The following is a 27,198-nucleotide window of genomic DNA, read 5'->3' as shown; positions in this document are numbered from 1 at the left end:
GTTAACCCTTTTCTGTTAATTACAATTTATAAACACACAAGTTGGTAGCACACGAACAAAGATACGAAGTTAATTTGATTAACTTTGCAACTAGAAGGACTTGAGAGTCATCACACAAAGTTATGTTGGTAACTTTCTACCCAAGTTTGTAACTTGGAAACTTGAGGGACCATTTATGCATTTATGGAAAGTTGGTTTTAAAAATAAATAAATAGATAAATAAATAAAACCCAAACCCTAGCCCCCCTCATTCACGTACGCACTCTCCCTCCTCTCACTATAAGCGACTTCAAGAAAACCAAGAACCCTAATCTTGCTTGTTCGATCTTCTTCTTCGTCTCTAGGCTCTTTGCTTGCTTCCGGTAATTATCTCTTGGTTGTTATAATGTGTTTACATGTGTATAACTTGAAGTCTTGATCTTTCTTTGATTCTTGATGTATGAAAACATGATCTTATACGTGTTAGGGTTTGCTAAAAACATGTATTTTAGTGTTTATGTAATGATTCTTGATAGTATAGTAACTTGATGATCATGTATGCATGCTAGGGCTTTGATTATGTTTGATGTTGATGATGAAACTTGATGCTAAATTCGTGTATGTGATGTTGTTGGGGGTTTGATTGTTGAAAATAGGGTTTATAGTGTCATAAACATGTTTTATTTGAAAACTGAATCCAAACAGAACCTGATTAGAATTTACAGTCGACTTGTATCGGCTGTAACGTGGGCAAAGCTGAACAAAAAACGTGTGTTTCTTGAGTCTAAAATGTAATTCCATGAAATAGCTTTCAAACCCCACTGGAATCATAATTTTTTGATGAGTTTTGATATTTTAAATGATTCTTTCCGTGTCAAAGGTGCAGGCTACGTTTTTCGTCATAAATTACAGTCTATTACGAATATCATAACTCAGAAGTTTTACATTGGATCATCTTATTCCCACACACCTATATAATATTCCCACACCCTTTTTCACTCTATCTCTTTCTCTCTCTCTCTCTCTCTCTATATATATATATATATATATATATATATACACACATATATATATATATGTGTGTGTATATATATAAAGAGAGATAGAGTTGAGGATTGTGAGAATATTAACACCATTTACATTTTGTGACATTGACTTATAATTTAGAAGTTTTTCTTGTGCTTCTCTTCCTTCCACTTTGCAATGTTGGCGTCCACTTTAGCTTTAACACTGTCATTAAAACTCGAATATGGTTCATAACCAAATGTCATTTGAAGTACCTACATTCATCAATAACAATATTTACTATGTAACATAGAAGCTTTAAAGGGTTGAATATAAATAACGAACATTGAAGTGTTTGCGAGTGAAGCTCACCCACGAGTTTCAACTGTTACACAAGTTTAGGTCATTATTGTAATAATATGATTTTTGTAAATCAAAGAAATATTTATTTAATGATAGATAACAAACATAGAAGTGTTTGCGAGTGAAGCTCACCCGTGAGTTTCGATTGTTACCTATTCTCACTTGTACCAATTAATCTAATCAGTGTTGCCCCCTCTAAACTTTAACACACACACACACACATATGTATACCAAAAAACACAGACAAATTACCTCTAATAACACAAAGAAAGGCCCCGTCAAGTACGCTTGTATAAAGTTATCCAACAAAGCAGGTGCACGTTTCTAATTAGGAACGAAATTAAGCATTTATTAGTAAAATGCAAATGAGAAAATGACATAAAAGTATTATAATATACAAAATAAGCATTTAGAGGTTGAAGTAGATTTTATTTTTATAAAATTGATGTATATAAAAAAATTGGAAATTAATTTTTGTCTTACTTTATAAAATTTAAAAGATCCTTCACCTTAATAGAAAAAAATAACCGAGTTAGTGGTTGGATGAAAATTTATAAAAATTATGTGACAAAACTATTATTTTTTTATATATTCTGTTTTATATATATGTGACAAAATTAATTAAATAAAATAAATTAAAAAGAATTTAAGTAAATTGCCAAAATCGTCCCTGAGGTTTTATATTTGCCAGTTTCATCCAAATATCATTCAACTTAACAGAAAAAGTAAACTAAGTTAGTGGTTTGGATGAAAATGGCAAAAAAGAATACCAAAGGTGAAGGGCTATTTGGCACAAAAAAAGTCATTTTGGATGAAACTGGCAAACATACCTAAACCTCAGGGATGATTATGGCAATTTACTCTTAATTTTTTTTTATCTTTTTTCAAGAAAATTCTTCTCAAATGAAACTCCTATATATATATATATATATATATATATATATATATATATATATATATAGGATAGGGTTCAAGAGTGACCCATATTGTTTTTGTGAACAAAATGAACAAATCTTGTCAATTGATTTAGGAGATCTTGAGATTTATAATAATGACAATTTCCTAATTATTTATGTGTAGAAAATAAATGAAAAGGGTATAAGTGTAAATTATTAACTAGTTCTCTTTCCAATTAAATATTTAATTACATTCTGTCTCTTCATTTCTCTCACCAATTAACTAATTTATTAATTTAAAAATAAACACAATTACTATTCAGCCAACCTGTTTTATACACATACGTATATCCGTTTTATACACATGCATATATATGTAATTTGAATAATACATATGTGTACTTTGAGTATCCAATACAAATACATATGTGTATAAACCATTTATTAGTTCTATTTGTGTATATTTTATACACAGTTTTTATTCAGCCAAACTGTTTTATACACATATGTATATCTTGTTTATACACATACATACATATGTAAATTAAAAAGTACATATATGTAAATATGTCATGAGAAAATGTATAATCTCTACAAAATAGGAAACATGTAACTGAAATCAAGAATTCAAACAAAATGATTTAAATAGGAAACATGTAACTGAAATCAAGAATTAAAACAAAATGATTTAAATCTAATTTATGAAAATTAAAGGTAAAATTACAATCCTATCCTTTTAATTAAAAAACTAATGGATGGCTGAGATTAGTTCACTCTGTTCACAAACAAGGATGTTGTTCACTCATGATCCCAACCCTATATATATATATATATATATATATATATATATAGGGGATGGTTCAAATGAAAACCACTTTTATTGTGAAAACTCGAAAACTAACTAAAAAAAGCCTAAAAAACACACAAAAATTTTTTTTTTCAATTTTTTTTTATAAAAATCGCTAGTTTTTATATATAAAAAAAACTTTATTTCAAAAAAAAAAAATTTGTGTAGTGCACATGTGTAGTACACATACATATGTGCAGTATTACACATGTGCACTACACAAAAATTTTTTTTTTTTTTTGAAAATTTTTTTTTATATTAAAAAACCTGCGAAATTTTGATTGCAAAAAAAAATTAAAAAAAAAATTTTGTATGTTTTTTTGGCTTTTTTTAATTAGTTTTCACAATAACTAGTGGTTTTCATTTGAACCTTCCCATATATATATATATATATATATAGGGAGGAGCTCATGCGAGAACCACCCTTATTGTGAGAACCTTGAGAACCAATGTGAACACAACCTAAAATAGCTAAAAAACCTAAAAAAAAACCTAAAAAAACCTAACCCCCAACCCCCCCTCCCCCCAAAAACCTAAACCCCCCACCCCCCCCCCCCACCCAAAAAAACCTAACCCCCCCCCCCCCCAAAACCTAACCCCCCCCCAAGCTAAAAAAACCTAAAAAAACCTAAAAAAACCTAACCCCCACCCCCCCCCCCCAAAAAACCTAAACCCCCCCCCCCCAAAAAAAAACCTAACCACCCCCCCAAAAAAAAACCTAAACCCCCCCCCCCCCCAAGCTAAAAAAAACCTAAAAAAACCTAAAAAAAACTAAAAAAAACCTAACCCCCACCCCCCCCCCCCAAAAAAACCTAAACCCCCCTCCCCCACCCCCAAAAACCTAACCCCCCCCCCCCCCACCCAAGCTAAAATGCTAAAAACTAAACCCCCAAAAAACCTAAAAAAATCTAAAAAAAATCTAAAAAAATCAAAAAAAAAATCTAAAAAATTTTTTTTGATTTTTTTAATATTTTTTAGGTTAAAATCGCTACTTTTCGAAGCAAAAAAAAAAAAAAAAATTTTTTTAAAAAAAAAAAAATTAAAAAAAAAAATTTTTTTTTTTTTGATTCGAAAAGTAGCGATTTTAACCTAAAAAATATTAAAAAAATCAAAAAAAAAATTTTTATGTGATTTTTAGCTATTTTTAGGCATTTTTGGTGTGTTCACATTGGTTCTCGCGGTTCTCACAATAAGAGGTGGTTCTCGCATGATCTTCTCTCTCTCTCTCTCTCTCTCTCTATATATATATATATATATATATATATATATATATATATAGGGATGTGTTAAAATGAGAACCACTACGAGTTGTGAGAACCGTGAGAACTTTTTGATCACTCGTAAGTTAGGCCAAATTTTTTTTGCACAAACGTAGATGAAAACATTATAAACACACCTGTGAAAAAAAAAACATAAAAAAATTGTCGAGTCATTAGTTTTGACTGATGCAAGTTTTTTTTACGCCCTGATAAAAAAAATAGTTATCAACTGTAAAAATTTACAACAACGCGTAAAAAAAACTTGCATCAGTCAAACTAACGCCTCGACCATTTTTTTTAAAAATGTGTTTATAATATTTTCATTTACGTTTGTGCAAAAAAAATTTGGCCCAACTCACACGGTATCAAAAAGTTCTCACGGTTCTCATAACTCATAGTGGTTTTCATTTGAACCGAATCCTATATATATTAGACACAAGAAAACAACTATGGATCAAAATGGGACCAAATCTTCTAAACTTTTACCAAGCCCAAGCAAGGAGCCTCAAACCCAAAACATCAATCATAATAAACATGTTCAAGTGTTTTTTGCTAGTTTATCGGATTTAATCTTATGTGCCCATTTAGTTAATTGTATGTGTGTGTATAATTTCAGGTAAAACACTTGGATTGGAAAATTAGGAGAGATGGGATTGGATTGAGAAATTCATTTGTGTTTAAACTTGAGTTATATGTGTTAAATATTAACTTACACCCAACTTGTTTTGAATTGTGTTTGGGATTTTAGAAATTCAAGTTTAACTTTGTAAACTCCTTTAGATCTTCCTCTATGTTTATAAGTTGAAGAAATTTTGGGACCATTTTTTGTTAAAAACAAATAATGCTATAAAAATACAAAATATAGGTGTTACGTGACATAAAATTACCTCAAATACGCCATGTCCTATGAATAGTCCCGTGTAGCAGAATAATTGAGCAGCTACGACAACCTGATGATACAAGGTGCAAGTTTCAAACACTTTGGTGATTTATTTAACACATATTTATGCAACAAAATCAACTAAATTAATTAGCTCCAAAATCCAACCATGATTGCATCCTTTCTCACTCAGTCACTTTTGGCCAAACATACGGCCAAAATGCAATACAAATTCACACAAAGCACCTTGAAATCTTGAATGACTAGAGGTGAAAATTTCTGCTAATTTACTTATGGATTTATCTACTTAAGTTAGTTTTATTTCAAACGAGTCAAATGGGTTAACTCGAAAGGTTATCGAAAAATAGGCAAATTCTATATTTAATGCACACATCAACCTAAAACGTTATATTCAAATATTTAAATTAGCCTTATAATAATTATGTTTATTAATAGAAATTGACACGTTATTAACTTGTAAAAGTTAAAATTAATAAATGTAAAAGTGTTTGCGAGTCAACCCAACCTGTCATGGCTAGGGGTGTTCAACATCGGATAATCCGGTTTTCGGATATCCGAAAATCGGATATCCGAAAATTTCGGATAGTGAATATTGACATCCGAACCCGAATCCGAAATTTCGGATATCCGAAATTTCGGATTCGGGTTCGGATATCAAAACGGATATCCGAACTTAAAAAAAAAACAAAAAATCTGTTTACTAATTAGATGAAAACTAAACATGTTTTGTATCCAATTTTTCGAGTTTATAATATCTAAAACATTCAACAAATTGATAATAAAATCAAAGCTTAAAAAGTTCAAAGTTTCAAAACACCACCACATATTTAAAACAATCCAAGACAGATGACAGATGACGGAGAGAGGCGTCCGATGACGGAGACCGGAGAAACCAAGACAGATGACGGAGAGCGGCGTGACCGGAGAAACCAAGACAGATGATGAAGAGCGGTGTTCGATCGGAGAAATCAATCAGATTTATACTTTATCGACGGAGAAAGAGGCATTGACCGGAGATGGAATGTGGAACAAAGGTGAGATCGAAAGTGGGAGAAGGCGACCACTGTTATGGTGTGAACACTAAACAAGAACCCCTAATTTTTCAATATGTGCGTACTGTCATATTTTAGGCTTAATGACTTAATGCATCCAGTATCCTAAAGCTAAAATGGATAATGGGCCATTGGGCCGTAATGCATATAATACATGCATTAACATATTTCTATTTTTTTTTTGTTCTTTAAGTTTCGGATTCGGATAATCCGAATATCCGAAAATTTTTAGAATTAACATCCGAATCCGAATCCGAACTTTCGGATTATCCGATTTTCGGATATCCGAAAATTCGGATATCCGAAATTTCGGATATTTCGGATACGGGTTTTCGGATATTTCGGATTCGGTTTTGGATTCGGATTTTTTTGAACACCCCTAGTCATGGCCTCCATCAACCCGCCTAACCTACATCTTGCCATCCCTGCTAGAAATTATCCATCACTTACGGTCTAGTGGTTGGAAAGACTTGGTTCTCCTCCCCACTAGTGTCATATTTGGTGGATATAAGTAATGAAGGCTCGTTCTCCCAAACCTTAGGTCAAGAGTTCGAGCCTGAGCCACCCTGGGTTTTAGTCCACCGTGCGTTACGCCAAAGAGATTCTTTCTTGTGACGGCGCAAGCCCCTGTCACTGGCAGTGGGTGGTATGGTTTCCCAAGGAACGCCGTTAACCAAACTCTGATATCAGCGTAGACCCGGTTAAGACAATATAATCTGGGCAGAGGTAGAAATTAAAAGCCTTTTTACCAATTGATTGCTTGTAGGAAATAAAAACCAAAGATGTACCTAACTTTAGTTTACTAGTCTCCCTATGATTAATGCATGCCGTAATGAAACGTGTGATTTATTCCTATGGTTATGCCTGATCTACAGCCCTATTTCTTTACCCTTTAATTGTTATCATCCTAAAGTCAATGCTAACATAGGCTTACAAAGTGAGGGTAAAATCAAACTAATTACCAAGAGTTTGCAAACAAGTTCTCCAAAACAACATAATTCAATTTGACAGAAAAGAAAATAAGAAGGGTGCTACTAAATGTACCCTTATTTTTTTATTTTTACTGGTTATACCACCTCCTTTAACTTTTAAACTAAATACACATAAACCTTTTATTTCATTTTTTTACATCTGTTTTAAGTTTAAAAAAGGATATGTTAGTGATTAAATATCATAATGAACTCTTTATTTATAGAAATTCTTTTTTTTTTTAATTGAATTTCTCACCAAAATCGTTATCACCATTCATACTTAGAGAAAGGTTCATTTAAGAAGAAATTTAACGTGAGAAAAAAGAATATAATGGTAAAACATTAAATAGTTTATAACTCCTCCCATTAATTATGTTATCTCTCATTAATAAAGCAAAAAATATTTTATCCTACATATTTCAAAATTTGTCCTATATATATCTTACACTTACCGAAATTTACGCTACGCATATCTAAATTTATCATACACCTTTAAGAATTTATCCTACACATACTAAAATTTATCCTACACATGTCGAAAATTGTCTTTCACCATAGATTATTTTATCTTGAAAGAGTATATTTAAAAGTGAGTTACAAATTTAATTAGTTAGCTAATTAATTAGAATTAGAAATTTACCTATATGCCCTTATTAATTACATTAAATACACATTTAAATGGAGCATTTTTTATTGGTTATTCTTTTTATTCTTACAAAATTTTTCTTCTCATGTGTTTTTTGTTTTAAATTCAACTAGACCACTGGTGCCTTATGTATCAATCTTAAAAATTCCCCAACAAATATACTAATTACAGATAAATACAAAATGTTTTTTTAGCCGTAGTTTTATATTATAAATTCATAAAATCAATGTGGCCAGTACTCATATTTAAATATTTATCATCAGAATGATGTTTTTCTTAATTTGAATTCATCTTCAAATTGGTTATCACCGTCGGACCTTATATTCATTATTTATGTATTCGATTCTTTTTACTACTGTTCAAACTAATATCAACAAATCATAAATTGAATTTGGTATTAATACCTATCGTAGATCATATGTTGTTATCTTAGGCAAATAGTCATCACCGTAACACATCAAAACTCATATAAAAAGATGTCTGTATTTTCTATTGGTATTATCACCAAATCACAAATTGAATTTGGTATTAATAGAAAAAAAAAATCTTGATATGACCAAAAAATACAAATACGTGATTTACATCGATAAAAAACAAATGAAAGTCATAAAAGATATATATAAAAAAACCACATAACACATATAAAAAACCAATAAATAGGACATATAAATAGTTTATGTTTATTACTGTGAGCCTTTTGTAATTATGGAACTCCAATATTCGACAATGCTTTTGTGATTCGAATATTTGATTTATTTTTTCTTTTTTTATTAATTAGTAATTTAAGCAAATGCTTAAAGAGTAAATAAATAAATGCTACGTAAGATAGTTTACCTGCTATTCAGGTAAATTATATAAGATTAGCACAGGGCCGTCTATCAGAGGGGTGCAGGAGGTGCCTGCGATCAGGGCCCAAATCAATATAGGGCCCGATTTTTTTTTTTAAATTATATATATAAAAAATTCTGGATGTTTGTATAAATAAGGGTCTGCTAAAAGACCCAAAGTTTTTTAAATAAGGGCCTATTTAAAAATTTAAAAAAAATGGCCCAATTAACAAGCCCAAGTGACTAGTCTAAACAAAAATAAGGGTATGCTAGATCAGGGAAAGGAAACAAAATGTCGCACTGTCATAGGCAGTATAGTATATTGCACAGGGAATTGGGACGAGGGAAATTGAAAACAAAACGTCGATCATCATTCGATCAGATCAGGGAATTTCGCTGTTTCGCAGTGATTAAGACTTTCAATGATTCAGTCGCAGCACGACAACAGTGAGGAGATTTGCGAATAGGGCCCAAATTTGTTTTATCTATTTCATAACAATTATCGTAGTATTATGGGTTTTTAGTATTTATATATTTGATTGAATGATTGATGAGTTTATATCATATGAAAATTTGCGAATAAGGCCCAAATTTTTTTCTCGAACAGGGCCAATTTTTTTTTTTTTTTTTTGTGATTTTCGGAGACGGCCCTGGATTAGCACATAAAATAAACTTCAATATTATGAGTGATCTGATTGGAACACTCATAAAACTTGATTACCATTCTCAGAAATATTCCCTTGAATTAATATATAAAAAGGGTTATTTTGAGTCAATGGTCTCTTTGGGAGCGGTCTCTCACTATATCCTCGGATAGACATAGTATGGTAAGCATTCGTCTCACCCTTCTTAAACCCTACTTTACGAGTGCGACTTTCCTGTGTATGTTTAGTTCACTTACATACCTTAACTCTAGAATGACGATCAATATGAAAGTTCACCTAAATAAGCTTCAATCCTTTTATAAACCTCAAATTCACAATAAACTGCATGATAATCAAATAAAAGAACATCAACTTTATAAACTTTTACCTTCCAAGCAAGAGAGAATCCCAAATGCTGAGCAAGAAAACTCCCAAACACCCAACAAACAAAGCACATCAAACCAGCTAAAGAACCAGCTTTCACATCCAAACAGACATAAAACCCAGCATAAATCAGAGTAAACAAGAACCCATAGTTCAAAACCAAGTTGTTTGGTAAAGAAACATGAACCAAAGTGGGTGTGAAATACAGAATCACAAGAGATGTGAACTGTTACGACCCATGTAAGTGACACTGGCCCAACCATGCAGTCTCGACCCAAGCGTGTCATCAGCAAGCCCATTCGTTTTCTCAACTAATAGAAGATAATAATATGGAAATTGCTATCTCAATTTAGAAAGACATGCACTCACGGCAATATTTATGGAGAGGAATCATTGGACTTTTAAGTGGCTATCCTTGAAAGTAGTTTATTTCCTTGTTTATTTTGAAAGTATTTTTCCATTTACCATATTTGCATTTCCAAGTTGATGTATTTAAATTCCCTTTGATTTTCGTTAATGGATCATCAGAAAAAGTTATCTCATATTCTCTTCTTCCTTGTGTTTTCTTGGAGATCCGGTTCATCTCGAATAGAACCATAACATTGGTGCTTTCATTCACGTACGTCAATGCCTCCGCGTCGTGAAAATCCAACCATGGAAGAGTCCATCGCCGCCTTGGCTGAAGCACTCTCATCCAGTTCCAAAGAAAATTCTCTAAAGATTGATGCTCTCACAACCCAAATCGCAGCTCAAGCTGAGCAAACAACTCTCTTGATTGCAGCCCTAACCAAAACAGATTCTAAGCCATCTTCTTCGAAACCACCCCTACCAGAAAACAACCTCGAAATACGACCCCCCAAACTGATTCTGTCGACATTTGACGGCACAAACCCACTGGATTGGTTGTTCCAAGCTGAGCAGTACTTTGCTTTTTACAAGACCGATCCCTCACAACGGCTAACCATAGCATCTTTTAGCATGTCCGGAGAGGCACTTAGTTGGTATATATACCTACACAACAACAAACTCCTAACCACCTGGGATGAATTCACCCGTATGCTTGAAATCCGATTTGGTCCATCTTCATATGAAAACCACCAGGCCGCTCTTTTCAAGCTTTGCCAAACCTCCACAGTCACCGCTTATATTACGGAGTTCGAACGGCTAAGTAATTGTGTCGTTGGCCTTCCACCGGACGCATTGCTCAATTGTTTCTTGTCGGGCCTCCGCAAGGATATTCAAAAAGAATTAGCCATCCATAAACCCCAATCTCTTGCCCAAGCTGTTGGGTTAGCAAAATTGGTTGACGACAAGCTTGGTGACATCCAATATCGTCCTAAACTAAACCCTCCTTTTCGTGCAACACCTACTGTTTCCCTTCCACCAATCCCACCCACCACTACTCCCAAACCATCCACTACAAACACCTCCACACCACCAATATTACCGACACCCACAATCACCAACCAAACCTTGCCCTTTAACCGGTTATCTCATGAAGCCCTTCAACAACGAAAAGCCGCCGGGTTGTGTTTTCGTTGTCCAGAGAAGTATCACCGCGGTCACCGATGCAATCCTCCTCAATTTCATCTCATAGTTGACAATGACGAACCTTATGAACCACCGCCGCTGATTGATTTCAGTGAAGATCAACTTCCACAGACGGAGCAACCGACTCAATCTCAATCGGACACTATAATTCACAAACAATTCCTTTCGTTGTCACCTGCCGCTTTACTCGGTGTGGCATCGCCAAAGGCGTTACGGGTCACGGGCCTTATTGCGGGTCATTCAGTATCTATCTTAATTGATTCGGGGAGCACTCATAATATTGTACAACCACGGGTGGCATCTTTCCTAAACCTCCTGGTGAATCCTATCCAACCCTTTTCAGTAATGATAGGAAATGGTGAGTTAATAAGTTGTGCAGGCTTTTGTCCTGAGGTTACATTGATTCTAGCCAAACATCCTTTTCACATCCCGTTATTCGTTCTTCCCATAGAAGGGGCTGACATAGTTTTGGGAATGGCTTGGTTGAGTTCCTTGGGTAAAATTATGGCAGACTTCTCGGTCCCATCGATCTCCTTTACACACCAGGGAAATAGTATTACACTCACCGGTGAACCTATATCGTCTCCCGCAAGCTCCACTAACATACACCATCTTCTCCACAAGGATGCCATCGCATCCATGCACACCCTAATTTTTCAACACGAACCTGACACACCCACTCTAATCACCCCTCCACACCCCAACCCAAACATCCAAACCCTACTCCAAACTTTTTCCCATGTATTCCAGACCCCGTCCATCTTGCCCCCACCTCGCCAACACGACCACCACATACATCTACATCCCAACAGCCAACCCGTTAACGTTCGTCCGTACCGCTACCCTTACTACCAAAAGGAGATCATGTCTAATCTCATCAAGGATATGTTGTCGGAAGGGATCATTAAACCAAGCACAAGCCCATATTCATCCCCCGTATTATTAGTCCGCAAAAAAGATGGCACTTGGCGTTTTTGTGTTGACTATCGAGCGCTAAACGCCCTCACCATCCGGGACCGATTTCCTATACCAACTGTGGATGAGCTCCTCGATGAATTACATGGTGCTAAAATATTTTCTAAACTGGATTTAAGAGCCGGGTATCACCAGATTCGAGTGGCGCCAGAGGATACGCAAAAAACGGCTTTTCGCACTACCGATGGTCACTACGAGTTCCTTGTTATGCCATTCGGGTTATCGAATGCTCCTTCCACGTTCCAAGCTGCAATGAACGATATTTTTAGTGATGTTCTTCGCCGGTTTGTATTAGTCTTCTTTGACGACATACTTGTTTATAGCAAATCGGAGTCGGAACATGTTGCACATCTTCACCAGGTCTTCCAAACCCTTGCAACCCATCAATTCTATGCTAAATTATCTAAATGTGTGTTTGGAGTCGCAGAAATCAATTATCTTGGTCATGTCATATCCCAATTAGGTGTTTCCACCGACACTGAAAAAATTGTCGCCATTCAAAAATGGCCAACGCCTACATCACAAACAACCCTTCGCGGGTTCCTCGGTTTGACAGGGTATTACCGACGGTTTGTGAAGAGCTACTCTCATATTGCCGGCCCACTTACAGATCTACTAAAGGGCAATCAAAAGTTTTTGTGGTCTGCAGCAGCTCAAGTTGCATTTGAGAAACTCAAACAGGCAATGGTAAAATTACCTACACTAACATTGCCTAATTTTACCTTTGTTTTTGATGTGACCACAGATGCATCAGATTATGGCATCGGTGCGGTTTTATCTCAACAAGACAAGCCTATCGCCTTCTTCAGCAAGAAGCTCAGTCCAAAAATGAAAGCCGCTTCGGCTTATATCCGTGAGTTATATGCCATCACCGAAGCCATAAAAAAATGGCGACATTATTTATTGGGTCGCCGATTTCGTGTTTTTACCGACCAACGTAGCTTACGGCATCTCTTGACGCAAGTTATCCAAACACCAGAACAACACAAATGGGCAAGCAAACTGATCGGGTATGATTTTGAAATCTATTACAAACCGGGTAAAGAAAACCATGTGGCAGATGCATTAAGTCGAGTAACCGATCCACAACTGCTCACACTGTCTGCACCCTATTTTCCGTGGTTACATGAACTCAGAGACTACTATACAACTACCAAAGAAGGTCGAGACATGATTCGGCAAATTGCGGAATCTCCGGACCAACACCCGAATCAACAGTTGCATGACGGGTTGATTTATCGTGATGCTAAGCTTTTCATTCCAATCATCCCTTCCCTACGGCTCAAGCTACTACATGAGTTCCACTCCAGCAAAGTCGGGGGACACTCAGGTATTACAGCTACTATCAAGAGGATTAAATGTTCCTTTTATTGGTCTAACCTTAGAGATGAGGTCACACAGTATATTAATAATTGCAAGGTGTGTCAACAAACCAAGTATTCTACACAAAAACCTTATGGTCTGCTCCAACCTTTGCCCATTCCTAACCAAGTTTGGGAGGAAATATCCATGGACTTCATCACCAACTTACCCCCATCAAACGGAAAAACCGCCATTTGGGTCATCGTTGATCGGCTCACCAAGTTCGCACATTTCATTTCGTTACGGCCAAACTACACAGCCACCTCCCTTGCCACCATATTCCTTGATCAAATTTATAAGTTACACGGTCTCCCTAAAAGCATACTCTCAGACCGCGACCCCGTCTTTGTAAGCAAGTTCTGGAAAGAATTATTCAACTCCGTGGGTACTACTCTCTTGCATTCTAGTGCATACCATCCTCAAACGGACGGCCAAACCGAAGTGGTTAACCGTACATTGGAGAGTTACTTAAGATGCTTCGCATGCGATGAACCAAACCGTTGGACCAAATACTTATACCTGGCTGAATTTTGGTATAACACGAGCCACCATAGTGCCATCGACATGACCCCGTTCCAAGCACTTTATGGGCGACCGCCACCTTCTTTACCCCACTATACGCTCGACAAAAATAGAGCCACCACGATCGAAGAAACCTTACTTGAACACCAAAGAGTACTGGACCTGCTAAAATCCACGCTGCAAATAACCCGACAACGGATGGCAGATCAAGCTAATAAACACCGCCAGGACAAAGAATTTTCGGCCGGTGATTTAGTGTTGCTTCGTTTACGCATGTATCGGCAGCAGTCGGTAGCTTATCGGGGTGTCGAAAAGTTAAGTCGTCGTTACTATGGTCCTTTCATGATCATTGAACGTATCGGGAAAGTTGCATATCGTTTGGCGTTACCACCGGGCTCCCGTATCCACCCAGTATTTCATGTTTCGTTGTTACGTGCTTGCAAAGGAGACTGGCAGTCAGAATTCACTCCCTTACCCCCAGATTTTATAGCTACAGTGCAGTTAGACGATGGTTCCGGCCTTGAGGGCAAGGCCGTTTTCGAAGGGCGGGATAATGTTACGACCCATGTAAGTGACACTGGCCCAACCATGCAGTCTCGACCCAAGCGTGTCATCAGCAAGCCCATTCGTTTTCTCAACTAATAGAAGATAATAATATGGAAATTGCTATCTCAATTTAGAAAGACATGCACTCACGGCAATATTTATGGAGAGGAATCATTGGACTTTTAAGTGGCTATCCTTGAAAGTAGTTTATTTCCTTGTTTATTTTGAAAGTATTTTTCCATTTACCATATTTGCATTTCCAAGTTGATGTATTTAAATTCCCTTTGATTTTCGTTAATGGATCATCAGAAAAAGTTATCTCATATTCTCTTCTTCCTTGTGTTTTCTTGGAGATCCGGTTCATCTCGAATAGAACCATAACATGAACAAAATGGGCCAAACAAACAACATATGGATAAAGATATTCACTGGGTTGCTATGATACGCCCCATAGAAAGAAAAGTGTTTTTCAAGATCAAATAACCCTATTTTTGCCATTGGTTTGTCCCTTGTCATGTTTTCAAGAATCTTGACAATGTTAAAGAGACTATATAAAAGGAAAAAAGTTGACGTTAAATGCACCACTTCTACAAAGCTAAATGTAATTAAATGTACATGCCGTTCAAATAAGAAAATTAAGTGTTCGTTAACTTCCTTCCTGTGTAAACAACCTTTTGTTTTTTTTTAATTAAGATTTGATGAGGTATACTCTAACATTTGAGACGTTAAAGATGACGTGACATGTTAACCAGTGTTACCCACCACTTTCTCCTTGTGTTAAGGGCGTTAAAGAGGTTATTTGTTAACATGTTAACAGATTGAATTAATTGTTTCCCCTATTTGAAACCAAAAATCACTAACAAAATACAGTTAGGTTGAGTTAACGGAATTAAACCATCTCATAGAGGTTAGGTAGATCGAGCCAGGGGTCTCAGTGGAAGCAGCCTCTCTATTCCTACGGGGTGGAGGTAAGGTTGTCTACATCTTACCTAGGGGCGGACCTAGCATAGAACAAGGGGCAACCTCCGTTTTTGGTGCTCCGACGGTAGTGTAAAATTAGTGTAAATTTTGAAAAAATTTGACGTTTTTTCGATTTCATTGCCCCTTTTTATAGAAACGTTGCCCCTTTGGATTTTTTCTAGATCCGCCACTGATCTTACCCTCCTTAGACCCTATCTTTGCTTTACTATTTGTGGGATTTATTGGGAGGAGGAGGAGGAGGAGGAGGAGGAGGAGGACGACGACGACGATGGTAGAGTTAAATGGGGAAAAGCGGATGATGTGGCACCTAGATGGAGTTAAGACCATGGGGTATGGTGGGGCTTGGGTTGGGGTTTGGGTTGGGCATTTGGTGACACGTGGATCTTGAATATTCTCAACCCAAAGCCAAGTTTTCATGGGGTATGGTTGGGGCTTGGGTTAGGCGTGGCTGGGCGGGTGGCATAGCCACATCAACAATTTTTTTAATATATATTTATATTTATAACTACATAAAAAATAAACATACATATTTTTTTTTAAAATACATAAACATACATAATAATTATCAAAATAAAAAACAATCATTCTTCGTCGTCTTCGTCGGTTTCGAACCCAGGAATCGTTGAAACATGTTCCACCAAATCAACTCGAAGGTTCTGATGTATATCCCTTGACTTTATTAAAAATTCATTTGCCGCTTTATCTTCGTCTGTTACGTTACCTGGTTGGGGGTCATCATCATCATAGTAGGTTACGACCGCTCTACCTTCATCCTCCAAAATCATGTTGTGAAGAATGATACATGTGTACATCACGTTTCCAATTTGATCCTTGTCCCATAGTCGACAAGGCATTGCCAATATTCGCCACCTTTTCTTCAAAACACCGAATGCTCGCTTGACGTCTTTACGTGCAGCCATCTGGACCCTGTTAAACTTTAATCTCGTTGGATCTGAGGTACCGTGTCTTGTGAACGATTTTACGAAAACCCCCACTCTGGGTAAATCCCATCAACTAGGTAGTACCCGTACATGTACTCAATCCCGTTTAAAAAGAAAGTTCCTTTGGGTCCTATACTATTTACTCGATCATTGAAAAGATGTGAGTGGTTTATGATGGTAATATCATTATGTGAACCTGGCATACCGAAGAACGCATGCCATATCCAAAGATCTTGGGACGCAACCGCTTCAAGCATGATGGCTGGCACCCCGTGAAATCCACTAGTGTGAGCGCCTTGCCATTGGGTAGGACAAAGTTCCCAGGGCCATTTCATACAATCTAAACTACCTAGCATCCCGGGTAGCCCATGATAATTAGCATGATGTTCCAATATTTGTTGCATGTCACTGAAGGAGGGCTTTCTCAAATATCTTTTCCTATAAAGTTCTAGAATACACGAACAAAAGTTGTGAAGAGTTTCTCTAGCTACACGTGCAGACATTTTTAAATAGTCATCCATAATGTCCGAACTATTGCCGTACACTAACTGCCTAAGTGCGGCCGTGACCTTTTGCCACGTACTAAATCCTAATTGCCAGGTTACATCAGGTTTTTGTTGGAAATAAGCATATTTCTCCTCAAGATATCTAGATATTCTTAAAAATAAGTTTCTACTCATACGAAAACGACGCCTAAACATTTTTTCATCATACTTAGGTTCCGCTGAGAAGTAATCGCTTACCAACAAATCGTTAGCGGTGTGCCGTTCACGAGCGATGTACCTTCTCCTCCGTTTAGGTTGTTGAGTCTCTTCCTCATCGTCTTCGTCTTCCACGATAGCTTTCACCACCGCCGCGATCGTTTGTAGAAATATTTCCGCACCATCGTCAGATGATGATGACGATTCACTATAACTTGAAGAACTCATGGTAATATTGTGTTTTATGTCTTTGATATTGTGTGAGAAAAATGTTAAATGTGGTAAGTATATATAAAGGAAAAAAGATTTTAAAAAAAAAAAAAAAAAAAAAAAACTAGCCCCCAACGGCTACTTTGAATGGGCCACTCAGCAACCGCCATGTCACCTTGCTCCCCCGCCCCACGCCCGGCTTGAAACCCAAGCCCCAAGGGCCACGCCCCAAACCCAAGCCCACCCGGGATGGTGCCTTGGGTATTTTCCCCCAACCCAAGCCCCATACCCCATGGCCTAAGAAGGGTTAAAGTATACCCCAAGGCCTTACTACTATTAATAACATAATTAATGCAATTCCGATAAGGAATAGAATTTAGATCTATTCTTCACCTAAAGAAACGAGATAGCCTCTATATCGTCTACCATATTGAAAAAATTGTTCATTTACTTGTTATAAACAAGCATTACCTCTATCTAGAAGAATAGAGAGGCTCTTTAATCGAGACCAACCCATGTGGAACCGGGTCGTGTCGTAACAGATCAAATAACGTCGATTATCAGTATTATTGGAATTAGTATCTGTAGTTTTTATTATAGTTTCAATCGATGTAAAAGACAACATTGTTTGTGGGTATGGCAAATAACTAGTTAAAATTATGCATAAAATCTTGCTATTTATTCTTTAGAATCAAGTTCTCTCTTATTCAAATCTTTTCGATTTCTGCTGTCATCACACCATTTCTTTTCTGTTATACAAAACGACAAAGCTTCGTTCCATCAAACATGATGTAACTAACCTCTCCCAAATCAACAAACTTTCAAATCATAACTGTAATCCATTTGTGGGTATGGCAAATAACTACTTAAACCTCATCAAACCATCATCAAAATGGAAACTTGTTGCATCTTTTACCCAATCTTTACCAAACCCTAATCTATTTCACCATTTTTCTTCAACCCCACATGACAGAAGCTACTTAAAGAAAGAGCAAGCCCTTCTTTCTCTTTTCAAGAAATCTTACACTAAAACAGATGTACAACAACTTCATGCTCATGTTATTCGATCTGGGTTCACTCAGAACCTGTTTGTTGTGGGGAAAGTTATAGTCTTTTGCGCTGTATCAGATGAGTGTTTGATGGATTATGCGGTTTCGGTTTTCGAAAAGATTGCGAACCCAGATGGGTTTCTTTGGAACACTATGATTAGAGGGTTTGGGAGGATTAATAAGGTGGATAAAGTGTTTTGTTACTATAAGATGATGCTTGAAAATGGACACATTGTAGACAATTTTACTCTTTCTTTTTTGCTTAAAGCTAGTGGGCAATCTGGGTCAGTTTTGTTGGGGAAACAAGTGCATTGTAGTGTGGTGAAACTTGGGTTTGAGTGTCATGTTTTTGTGAGGAATACGTTGGTTCATATGTATGGAATGTTGAAAGACGTTTTTGTTGCGCGCCAGTTGTTCGATGAAATGCCTGAGCCGGACTTGGTTGGTTGGAATACTATCATTGATTGTCATGTTTGTTGTGGGAAACATAAAGAGGCTTTGGATTTGTTTTCGCGTATGCAAGATGCGGGTATAAGACCCGATGATGCTACATTGGTCGTGGCGTTGTCGGCTTGTGCTGCGTTGGGAGCGTTAGAGCTCGGGAGGTGGATTCATTCGATTGTCGATGAAAGGTTCTTGATGAAAGATGTATCGATTGTTAATTCGCTTATTCATATGTACACAAGATGTGGAGAGATTCAAGAAGCACGGAGAATTTTCGATAAGATGAATGATAGAAACATAGTAACATGGAACACAATGATATTAGGGCTTGCGACACATGGTCATGTTCAAGACGCGTTGTCCTTATTTTCATCAATGATAAACAAAAAACGCGTACCCCCTGACGACGTTACCTTTCTGGGAGTCCTAACCGCGTGTAGCCATGGAGGAATGATTGAAGAAGGAAGACAGTATTTTAACAGAATGACCAACGAACACAACATCGAACCGACAATAAAACACTACGGGTGCATGGTAGACATGTTATCTCGAGGAGGATTGGTAATCGAGGCCTACAACTTGATCAAAAATATGCCGATGAAATGCAATGCGATTGTCTTGAGAACACTATTGGCCGGTTGCCATATGCACGGAAACATCGAATTAGCCGAGAATGTAAGACGACATCTTCTCGAGGTGGACCCCGATCATAGCAGTGATTATGTTCTTCTTGCTAATACTTATGCAAGTTTAGAAGATTGGAACCAAGTATCAAGAATTAGAAGATCAATGGCGGCTAACAAAGTTAAAAAGCCAAGCCCCGGTAACAGTTTCATTGGTGTACCATGAAAGACCGTTTTGAACTCGACAGATTTGTCATTGGGTGCCAAATGTAAATTCGAGAAAAACAAAAAACCGCTATTTGCACCAACACAATTAATTTATTTTGTTTTCCATAGTAAAAGTTGTGACACGAATCTAACACGTTAAGTAGGTTACATTGTGACATTTGACTTGTATTTTACAAATTTTTCTTCTGCTTACTTTCCTTCCATTCTTTGATGTTGGCGTCTACTTTAGCTTTAACACGAGCATGAAAACCTGGGTATGGTTCATAACCGAATGCCATTTGAAGTGCCTGTGATCATCAACGACAATAATTACAATATAAGAGAATAGCTTTAAGTGTGGATGTGTTGATTTGGGATATTAATTATCTAAAACGGGTCAAACGAGCAAAGTTTATACTAAGTATACGTCTTCTTAATTCGTTCCCAAGGTTAGATTATTATCGTAATAATATTGTGTTTGTAAACACAATTAACAGAAGAAACAAAAAGTGTTTGCCAGTCAACCCGGCTACGACCCTCTTAACCTGTACTAAAAATGACCCTTTTTGACCGGTACCCATTTTAATCCAGACCAATCTTGCCACCACTAAGCTTCGACACGAATACACACATATATATTGTAGAGGGTGTAATACAGAATCACAGTTAATACGAGAACTCACAAAAACCAATCTAAACCATTCATTTGTTATTTGCTATTGAAAACTAAATGAAAAATCTATGATTATAAGAGATTAAATGATTTCTCGCTCTAATATATGTGTGTAGGGGCGGACCTATAGTGTTACAAGGGGTAACCTCCGTTGCCCCCTTGACGTTCCGGTAACGCTCCGACGGTAGTGTAAATTTTGGAAAAATTTGACGTTTTTTCCATTTCGTTACCCCTTTTTTTAAACGTTACCCCTATGCGAATTTTCTAGATCCGCCACTGTGTGTGTGTGTGTGTGTGTGAAAGGCGCAATGGAACTACCTCTAGCAACACGAAGAAAGGAGCCATCAAGAAGGCTTGTGTGAGATTATCCAACAAAGCAGGTGCACGTTTCTAATCAAAAAGGAAATAAACTCGATTATTAAAACGTGAACGAGACAACAGAATATAAGTGTTTTAAAATGGCGTAAAATTACCTCAAATACGCCATGTCCTATGAATTGTCCCGTCCAACAGAATAACTGAGCAGCCAGGACAACCTGATAATACACAATGCAAGGGTAAAACTATATGGTGATAATTTGAACACAATATGCAACAAAATCATCTACAATGTTTGTTAAGTAGTAATTGACGCGTTATTTACTTACAAAAGTTATAAGAAGTGAACAGAAAAGTATTTGCGGGTCAACCCAGCCCGGCCCATATCAACCCATGCTATAAATGACCTCTTCAATCCACCCAACCCACATTTCATCTCATCGATATCCATCACAACCCTGATTGAGGCGTGTGTCGCCTGTTCACCCGAGGCGCGCTTTTTACTACTAAGATAGGCGTATGCATTTCTTTAAAATTTGACTAAACAACTATTTGTTGAGACGTAATCAGTGGACCACACACGGTAATAGAACTAATTAGTGAGATAAACGTGTGATTAAAAAAACCAAACTTTTCCTAACTTTACACCTAATCTCCAGCCCTATTTCTTGACCCATTATAATTGTTATCAATCATCATCTTCCTCCAGTCAACACAACACAACACAACTCATTCTACTTTGACCGAAAAATAGCAAAAGAAACATCATAGTTGACCTCAAAACTGGATTTCAACAAAAACCAACCTGATACTTGAGTCTTAAACTAAATGATCTTTAATCCTACTTATAAACCTCAAATTCAAGAAAAACTGCGTAAAAATACATTGTCGAAAGTGTGTTTTAATGAAGTTCACTTTTCAAAAAAAAAAAAAAAACATAACTATAACTGACCCAAAATAAAAGTTCACCTAAATAACCTTCAATCCTATTTAAAAACCTCAAATTCACCATAAACTGAATTAATATCAAATTAAAGAACACCAAAAATATGAACTTTTCAAGAAAAACTGCATAATAATATATTAAAAAAAACACATAACTAAAATTGACCCAAATTGAAACTTCACTTAAATAAGCTTCAATCCTATTTAAAAAACTCAAATTCACAATAAATTGCATATAATAAATTAATAATCAATAAAAAAACACCAAAATTATGATTTTTTTCAAGAGAAACTGCATAATAATATAGTAAAAAACACATAACTATGATTGACCCAAATTAACAGTTCACCTAAATAACCTTCAATCCTATTTAAAATACCTCAAATTCACCATAAACTGAATAATAATCAAATCAAAGAACACCAAAAATATGAACTTTTCAAGAAAAACTGCATAATAATATATATAAAAAAAACACACAACTAAAATTGACCCAAATTGAAACTTCACTTAAATAAGCTTCAATCCTATTTAAAAAACTCAAATTCACAATAAATTGCATAATAAATTAATAATCAATAAAAAACACCAAAATTATGATTTTTTTTTCAAGAATAAAAACACATAACTATGATTGACCCAAATTAACAGTTCAGCTAAATAACCTTCAATCCTATTTAAAAAACCTCAAATTCACAATAAGCTGATAATCAATGAAAAGAACACCACAAATATGAACTTTCAAGAAAAATGCATAATAATATATTAAAAAAAACACATAACTATAACTGACCCAAATTAAAACTTCACCTAAATAAGCTTCAATCCTATTTAAAAACCTCAAATTCACAATAACCTGAACAATAAGCAAATCAAAGAACACCAAAAATACAAACTTTTACCTTCCAAGCAAGAGAGAATCCCAAATGCTGAGCAAGAAAACTCCCAAACACCCAACAAACAAAGCACATCAAACCAGCTAAAGAACCAGCTTTCACATCCAAACAGACATAAAACCCAGCATAAATCAGAGTAAACAAGAACCCATAGTTCAAAACCAAGTTGTTTGGTAAAGAAACATGAACCAAAGTGGGTGTGAAATACAGAATCACAAGAGATGTGAACAAAATGGGCCAAACAAACAACATATGGATAAAGATATTCACTGGGTTGCTATGATACGCCCCATAGAAAGAAAAGTGTTTTTCAAGATCAAATAACCCTATTTTCGCCATTGCTTCAAGAAGAATAAGAATCTTGAAAATTGAAGGGGTTTTAAAGAAGAAGAAAAGATTGGATTTTTGTTCAATGATTTGACCGGGCCAATAGAATTATCGAAAACCCGAAAGAAGAGTCCACCTTACGTAATGACGAATTGACGATGTCGATGTGTATCGGTGTGTGTTTTGGCTAACGTGATCTGGATGTAGGAGTTGCTAACATGCACCGTATATACTTTGTGTTGTAATCTGGGCCGCATGGCCCAGTAGATCAGATTGGTGTGAAACTTCATAAATATGACATTTATAAAGAAGGTGAATTGATTCCATCACATTAATTAAATTGTATAGAAAATAAAATTTATATGTTTTTTCTTTCGAAATGATTAAATATATGTTTCATGTTTGTGCAGGTTTATTCTTAAATGTATTTGTTAACATTTAACTATTTAACCGTTCAGCGGGTCGTGCACAGTAACTCAACAATACTGAATGTATTTCTTAAATGTATTTGTTTTCTTTCAATAGGAACAGTTTTCTTTTTCATTTAAAAAAGGGGGTTTTAGCGTAGTTTGTTACCCATTTATCTGTCTCTCTGTTGTAATTTGGTTCCGTCCTAACAGCTACCGTTAAAAAATTTAATTGAAGTGAGGTGAAGATAAGGATAAGGGTGTTAGTTTCTTATATTTATACTACTTTATGAATCAACTCATTAGGGGAAAAAGTAACTTTATCACAATTTTCAGACACTTAAGGGAGTTTCGTGTCTTTAAATGAGGGTGAAATTACCCTTCTATCATTCTACTTAACCTATATATTAGAGTTTATAAAGCTAGACCTAGAGGTGCAAACGAGCCAAGCGGCTCGCGAGCTACTCGAGATCGACTCGAGAAAAAGCTCGAAAAGAGCCGAGCCTTATCGAGCCCGAGCCGAGCTTGAGCCTAAAATAAAGCTCGTTTGTTTATCGAGCCCGAGCTCGAGCCTCGCATGTGAAGCTCGTTAGGCTCGCCGAGCCTTATCGAGCCTTAGTGTAAACGAGCCGGGCTTATTCAAACTTGTTTACAAGTCCACCTCGAACCTAAAAATAAGCTTATTTAGTAAACGAGCCCCAGCCCGAGCTTCACTTATCGAGCTCGCGAGCCTAAAAAGTCTATTATTTATATTATTTTTATTTAATATATTAATTAATAGATAATAAACGAGCCGAGCCCGAGCCGAGCTCGAGCTTGAGAAAATACAAATGAGCCGAGCTCGAGCCTTGAAAACAAAGCCCGAATCGAGCCGAGCTCGAGCCCGAGCTCTCATAAGTTAATCGAGCTCGAGCTCGAGCCTGGTCAAGCTCGGGCTCGGCTCGGCTCGTTTGCACCCCTAGCTAGAACTGTCAAATACATTTTGTTCCACGTCGCTAAAGTGAATAAGCATTGCCAAGGAAAACCCTTGTAAATAGAGTAGGTAACTCAACAAAGTTTCTTTGCGGCTTTGTTTAGTAGTGTCGATGGGTCCTTTGGCCTGTTTAGTTTTAATTTTTACTTGGTTCATATGTCGGTTCAAAACTAAACCGTATCGAAAGTTTGGGTTTGGTTATAGTTATGGTTATGGCTTAAAACCGAATCGAATCGCCATGTGCGCACCCTTAAAATCACCAACTAAGTGTTGTGTTCCCAGCCACATCAAACGGACCCCACTATGGTGATAAAAGAATAATTACGTAGGATTTGATATTTTTATCATGTTTAACAAACATGTGATGGATTTGTTACCCGTTTAATTACACGAGTTGAATCATCAATCAGCTTAAATTTTTAAAAAATGAAAATTTATAATTTTGAGTTTAATCCGTGAAATTGTTTATAACCATTTGTTACATCACTATTACAATTCGTTAAACCAATTTGACTCTTTTAGATAAGTACCCGGGATGTGTTTGGGTTACATGGATTCAGTTGTATTCAGATTAGGGTTAATGTTTTTTTACATGAATAAATACGTAAGACATGTGTCATTCATCAGTTTAATGTGTTATGCCCATGGCTTTATAGTCTAGTGACATTTTGGGGGTGGGATAAGATTTTGGAACCAATAGGTCCTGAGTTTGATTCCCACAAGGGGGTTTTTCCCATATTTATTGGGTTTCCTCCTAAATCAGTGTGTAGGCATTGTGCCTAGTGGAGATGGATATGATCGGATGGTTTCGCTGATGACACGATAATATTCTAGTGGTCCGTCAGTGATCCAAATTTGCTGTTAAAAAAAATTTGTTAACCTGGATTATCATTTCTAGACTTAGGATATGATTTTCATAATATTTAATTGAGTAAAAAAATAAAATAAATTATGTATATAAATTATCTGTCAACGTAAATCGGCATGTCAATCTATTTTTTAAAATAAAAAACTGTACACTTATTTTAATCTTTATTTTCAGAATATATTAAATTATAGAGTAAAATATAAAATAAACTATGTATATAAATTATGAGTCAACATAAGTGGGCGTGTGAATCTTTTTTTTTTGTTTTTTCAATAGAAAACTGAACACTTATTTTGATTTTTACAAATATAAAATACACCCAGGGGCTTTTTGGCAACTTCTAAATGATTAAGTGTTGAACTAGTAAGAGTTCTGAACTATTAAGTGTTGAATCAGTAAGAGGTATGAACCATTAAGAGCCGGTATAATGCTTAACCGTTCAGATGAAAATGTCTGACCAATTCAGATTAGAGGTATTAACCATTTAGACTCAGTATAATGCTTAACCATTCAGAGGCAAATGTCTGAAACTTCTACTCCCGAAACAAACAGTCTGAACCATTAAGTACGAAACCAGTAAGAGGTCTGAACCATTAAGAGCTCATTAAGAGGTAAACAAACAACCCCTTACTCTTCTAAACTAGATTTAATATGTTACGGAGGCTTATACATGTGCAAAATATTTATGTTACATTTAAGGCCATTTAGTTATATACAATATTTATTTTTAACAGATATATAATATTTATTATTATATAGTGTTTGAGTTAGGTTTCGTCCAACGTTTTTTTGCCACTTTAATGGTCATAGTCCCAATCATTACTGTCGAATACCCAAATCTCGGCTGACGTTCAATGGATCTTCGCTGACGTCAAGATATCCCTATCTTCGTTGCTACAAAAGAACAAACCGTTAGCCTCGTCATGGAGGGCCCCGGAGAGGGATTCGTGATCAAGCTCCGGCGTGAGAATAAGTAAACTTGCCGAAGAGTGAGAGGAGCCTATTCCGATGAGTGTGATCACCAGAATGTTTCCTCTAAGGTGTGAATCCAATAAATATATGTGTGTGTTTAATGTAATAGAATATTTGTCGGAATAAATGAGATAGCCTTTAATGTGATACCTCAGATGCCCCTCATTACCGTTTTCTTCTTCTTATATAAGCATATGACCCTATCCTGCATGTGAGATATTTTGTTTAAGGTAATCCAACAGATCTTAGGAGTCTTCAGGGGGCTCAGACACGTGTCTGACCCCCAACGGTAAGATGACAGCTTCATTAATTGTTTCCGGTTGGGAAGTACGACTTCTAGCCAAAGATCCTTTTCCAATCGAGCATTAAATGTGGCCTGTCCTCTCTGGTTCTAGTTTCCCGCTCGTTTTGTAAAGGGAGAGCCTTAGTGGGCAAGGTAAGCCACCGATGGGCTTATTTCCTGTTGGGCCTACAGAGATAGCCCAAAGCGGGTAAAATGGGCTTTCCCATTGGCCCGTCGTCAAGTCATCTTTAGTCACTGGTTCTGAGACCCAAGGCTCATGATCCGGGGCTGAATCGTAACTGTTCAAGAGGGAGTTTAATTAACTTGAGTTACGAGTGTAGGCCCGTTTCTGGCCAACCATTAATTATCCCTTCTTTTCATGAAACCCATCATTCCGCCGGAAACTAGTGGCGGGGGTTTAACCTCTTAAATACACGTGTTCCCTTTTTGAATTTCGAAAGGACGTGTGATGTGACGGTTACTCACTTTTTCAGTTACTTCTTTTTAAATATCCCCATTTCTTTCAAAATTTCTTCCCCATTTCCTCTGCTTTTTTCTTTCTTTCCCCCACACTTCTCCGAGCACCGCTTCTTTTCTAAATATGAGTCGTTCCGGTCGTTCTGCAATTAGATCGGTTTTGACAGCGAAG

The 27,198-nt window shown here is 36.3% G+C and overlaps 2 protein-coding genes across 5 annotated transcripts; one reads left to right on the top strand and one right to left on the bottom strand.

Moving 5' to 3' along the window:
* Nucleotides 1-1,054: 1,054 nt before the first annotated feature.
* LOC110941799 (2-hydroxy-palmitic acid dioxygenase mpo1) lies at nt 1,055-23,309 on the bottom strand. Of its 4 annotated transcripts, XM_022183465.2 has the most exons (6): nt 23,045-23,306; nt 15,118-15,214; nt 9,779-10,000; nt 5,237-5,299; nt 1,600-1,671; nt 1,059-1,259 (listed from the first exon to the last, which is right to left on the bottom strand). In XM_022183465.2, exons 1-6 carry the CDS (start codon nt 23,056-23,058, stop codon nt 1,143-1,145), a joined length of 585 nt encoding a protein of 194 aa, XP_022039157.1. In that variant the 5' UTR covers nt 23,059-23,306; the 3' UTR covers nt 1,059-1,142. The 4 variants fall into 4 exon arrangements, with proteins under 4 accessions (XP_035846259.1, XP_022039157.1, XP_035846260.1 ...); XM_035990366.1 differs by lacking the exon at nt 15,118-15,214 and having other exon boundaries at nt 1,055-1,259; nt 9,779-9,995; nt 22,943-23,309; XM_035990367.1 differs by lacking the exon at nt 1,600-1,671 and having other exon boundaries at nt 1,062-1,259; nt 23,045-23,304.
* Nucleotides 18,312-20,097, top strand: LOC110941797 (pentatricopeptide repeat-containing protein At4g21065-like). Its single transcript, XM_022183463.2, has one exon. It carries the CDS (start codon nt 18,415-18,417, stop codon nt 19,903-19,905), a length of 1,491 nt encoding a protein of 496 aa, XP_022039155.1. The 5' UTR covers nt 18,312-18,414; the 3' UTR covers nt 19,906-20,097.
* Nucleotides 23,310-27,198: the final 3,889 nt, after the last annotated feature.

The sequence above is a fragment of the Helianthus annuus genome, chromosome 5 (assembly GCF_002127325.2).
Source record: "Helianthus annuus cultivar XRQ/B chromosome 5, HanXRQr2.0-SUNRISE, whole genome shotgun sequence".
Classification (NCBI taxonomy): Eukaryota; Viridiplantae; Streptophyta; class Magnoliopsida; order Asterales; family Asteraceae; genus Helianthus; species Helianthus annuus.
The sequence above is the reverse complement of the archived record's forward strand: the minus strand, read 5'-3'. Positions and strand labels throughout refer to the sequence as shown.

Bases quoted from the DNA above. Each gene is read 5' to 3' on its own strand.
- LOC110941797 (XM_022183463.2), top strand. From the start codon at position 18,415: ATGGCAAATAACTACTTAAACCTCATCAAACCATCATCAAAATGGAAA.
- LOC110941799 (XM_035990366.1), bottom strand. From the start codon at position 23,058: ATGGCGAAAATAGGGTTATTTGATCTTGAAAAACACTTTTCTTTCTAT. The intron at 9,996-22,942 runs ATCTCTTGTGAT...GTAACAGTTCAC, and splicing joins GTTTGGCCCATTTTGTTCAC to ATCTCTTGTGATTCTGTATT. The intron at 1,260-1,599 runs GTAATTTGTCTG...TGATGAATGTAG, and splicing joins CTTTCTTTGTGTTATTAGAG to GTACTTCAAATGACATTTGG.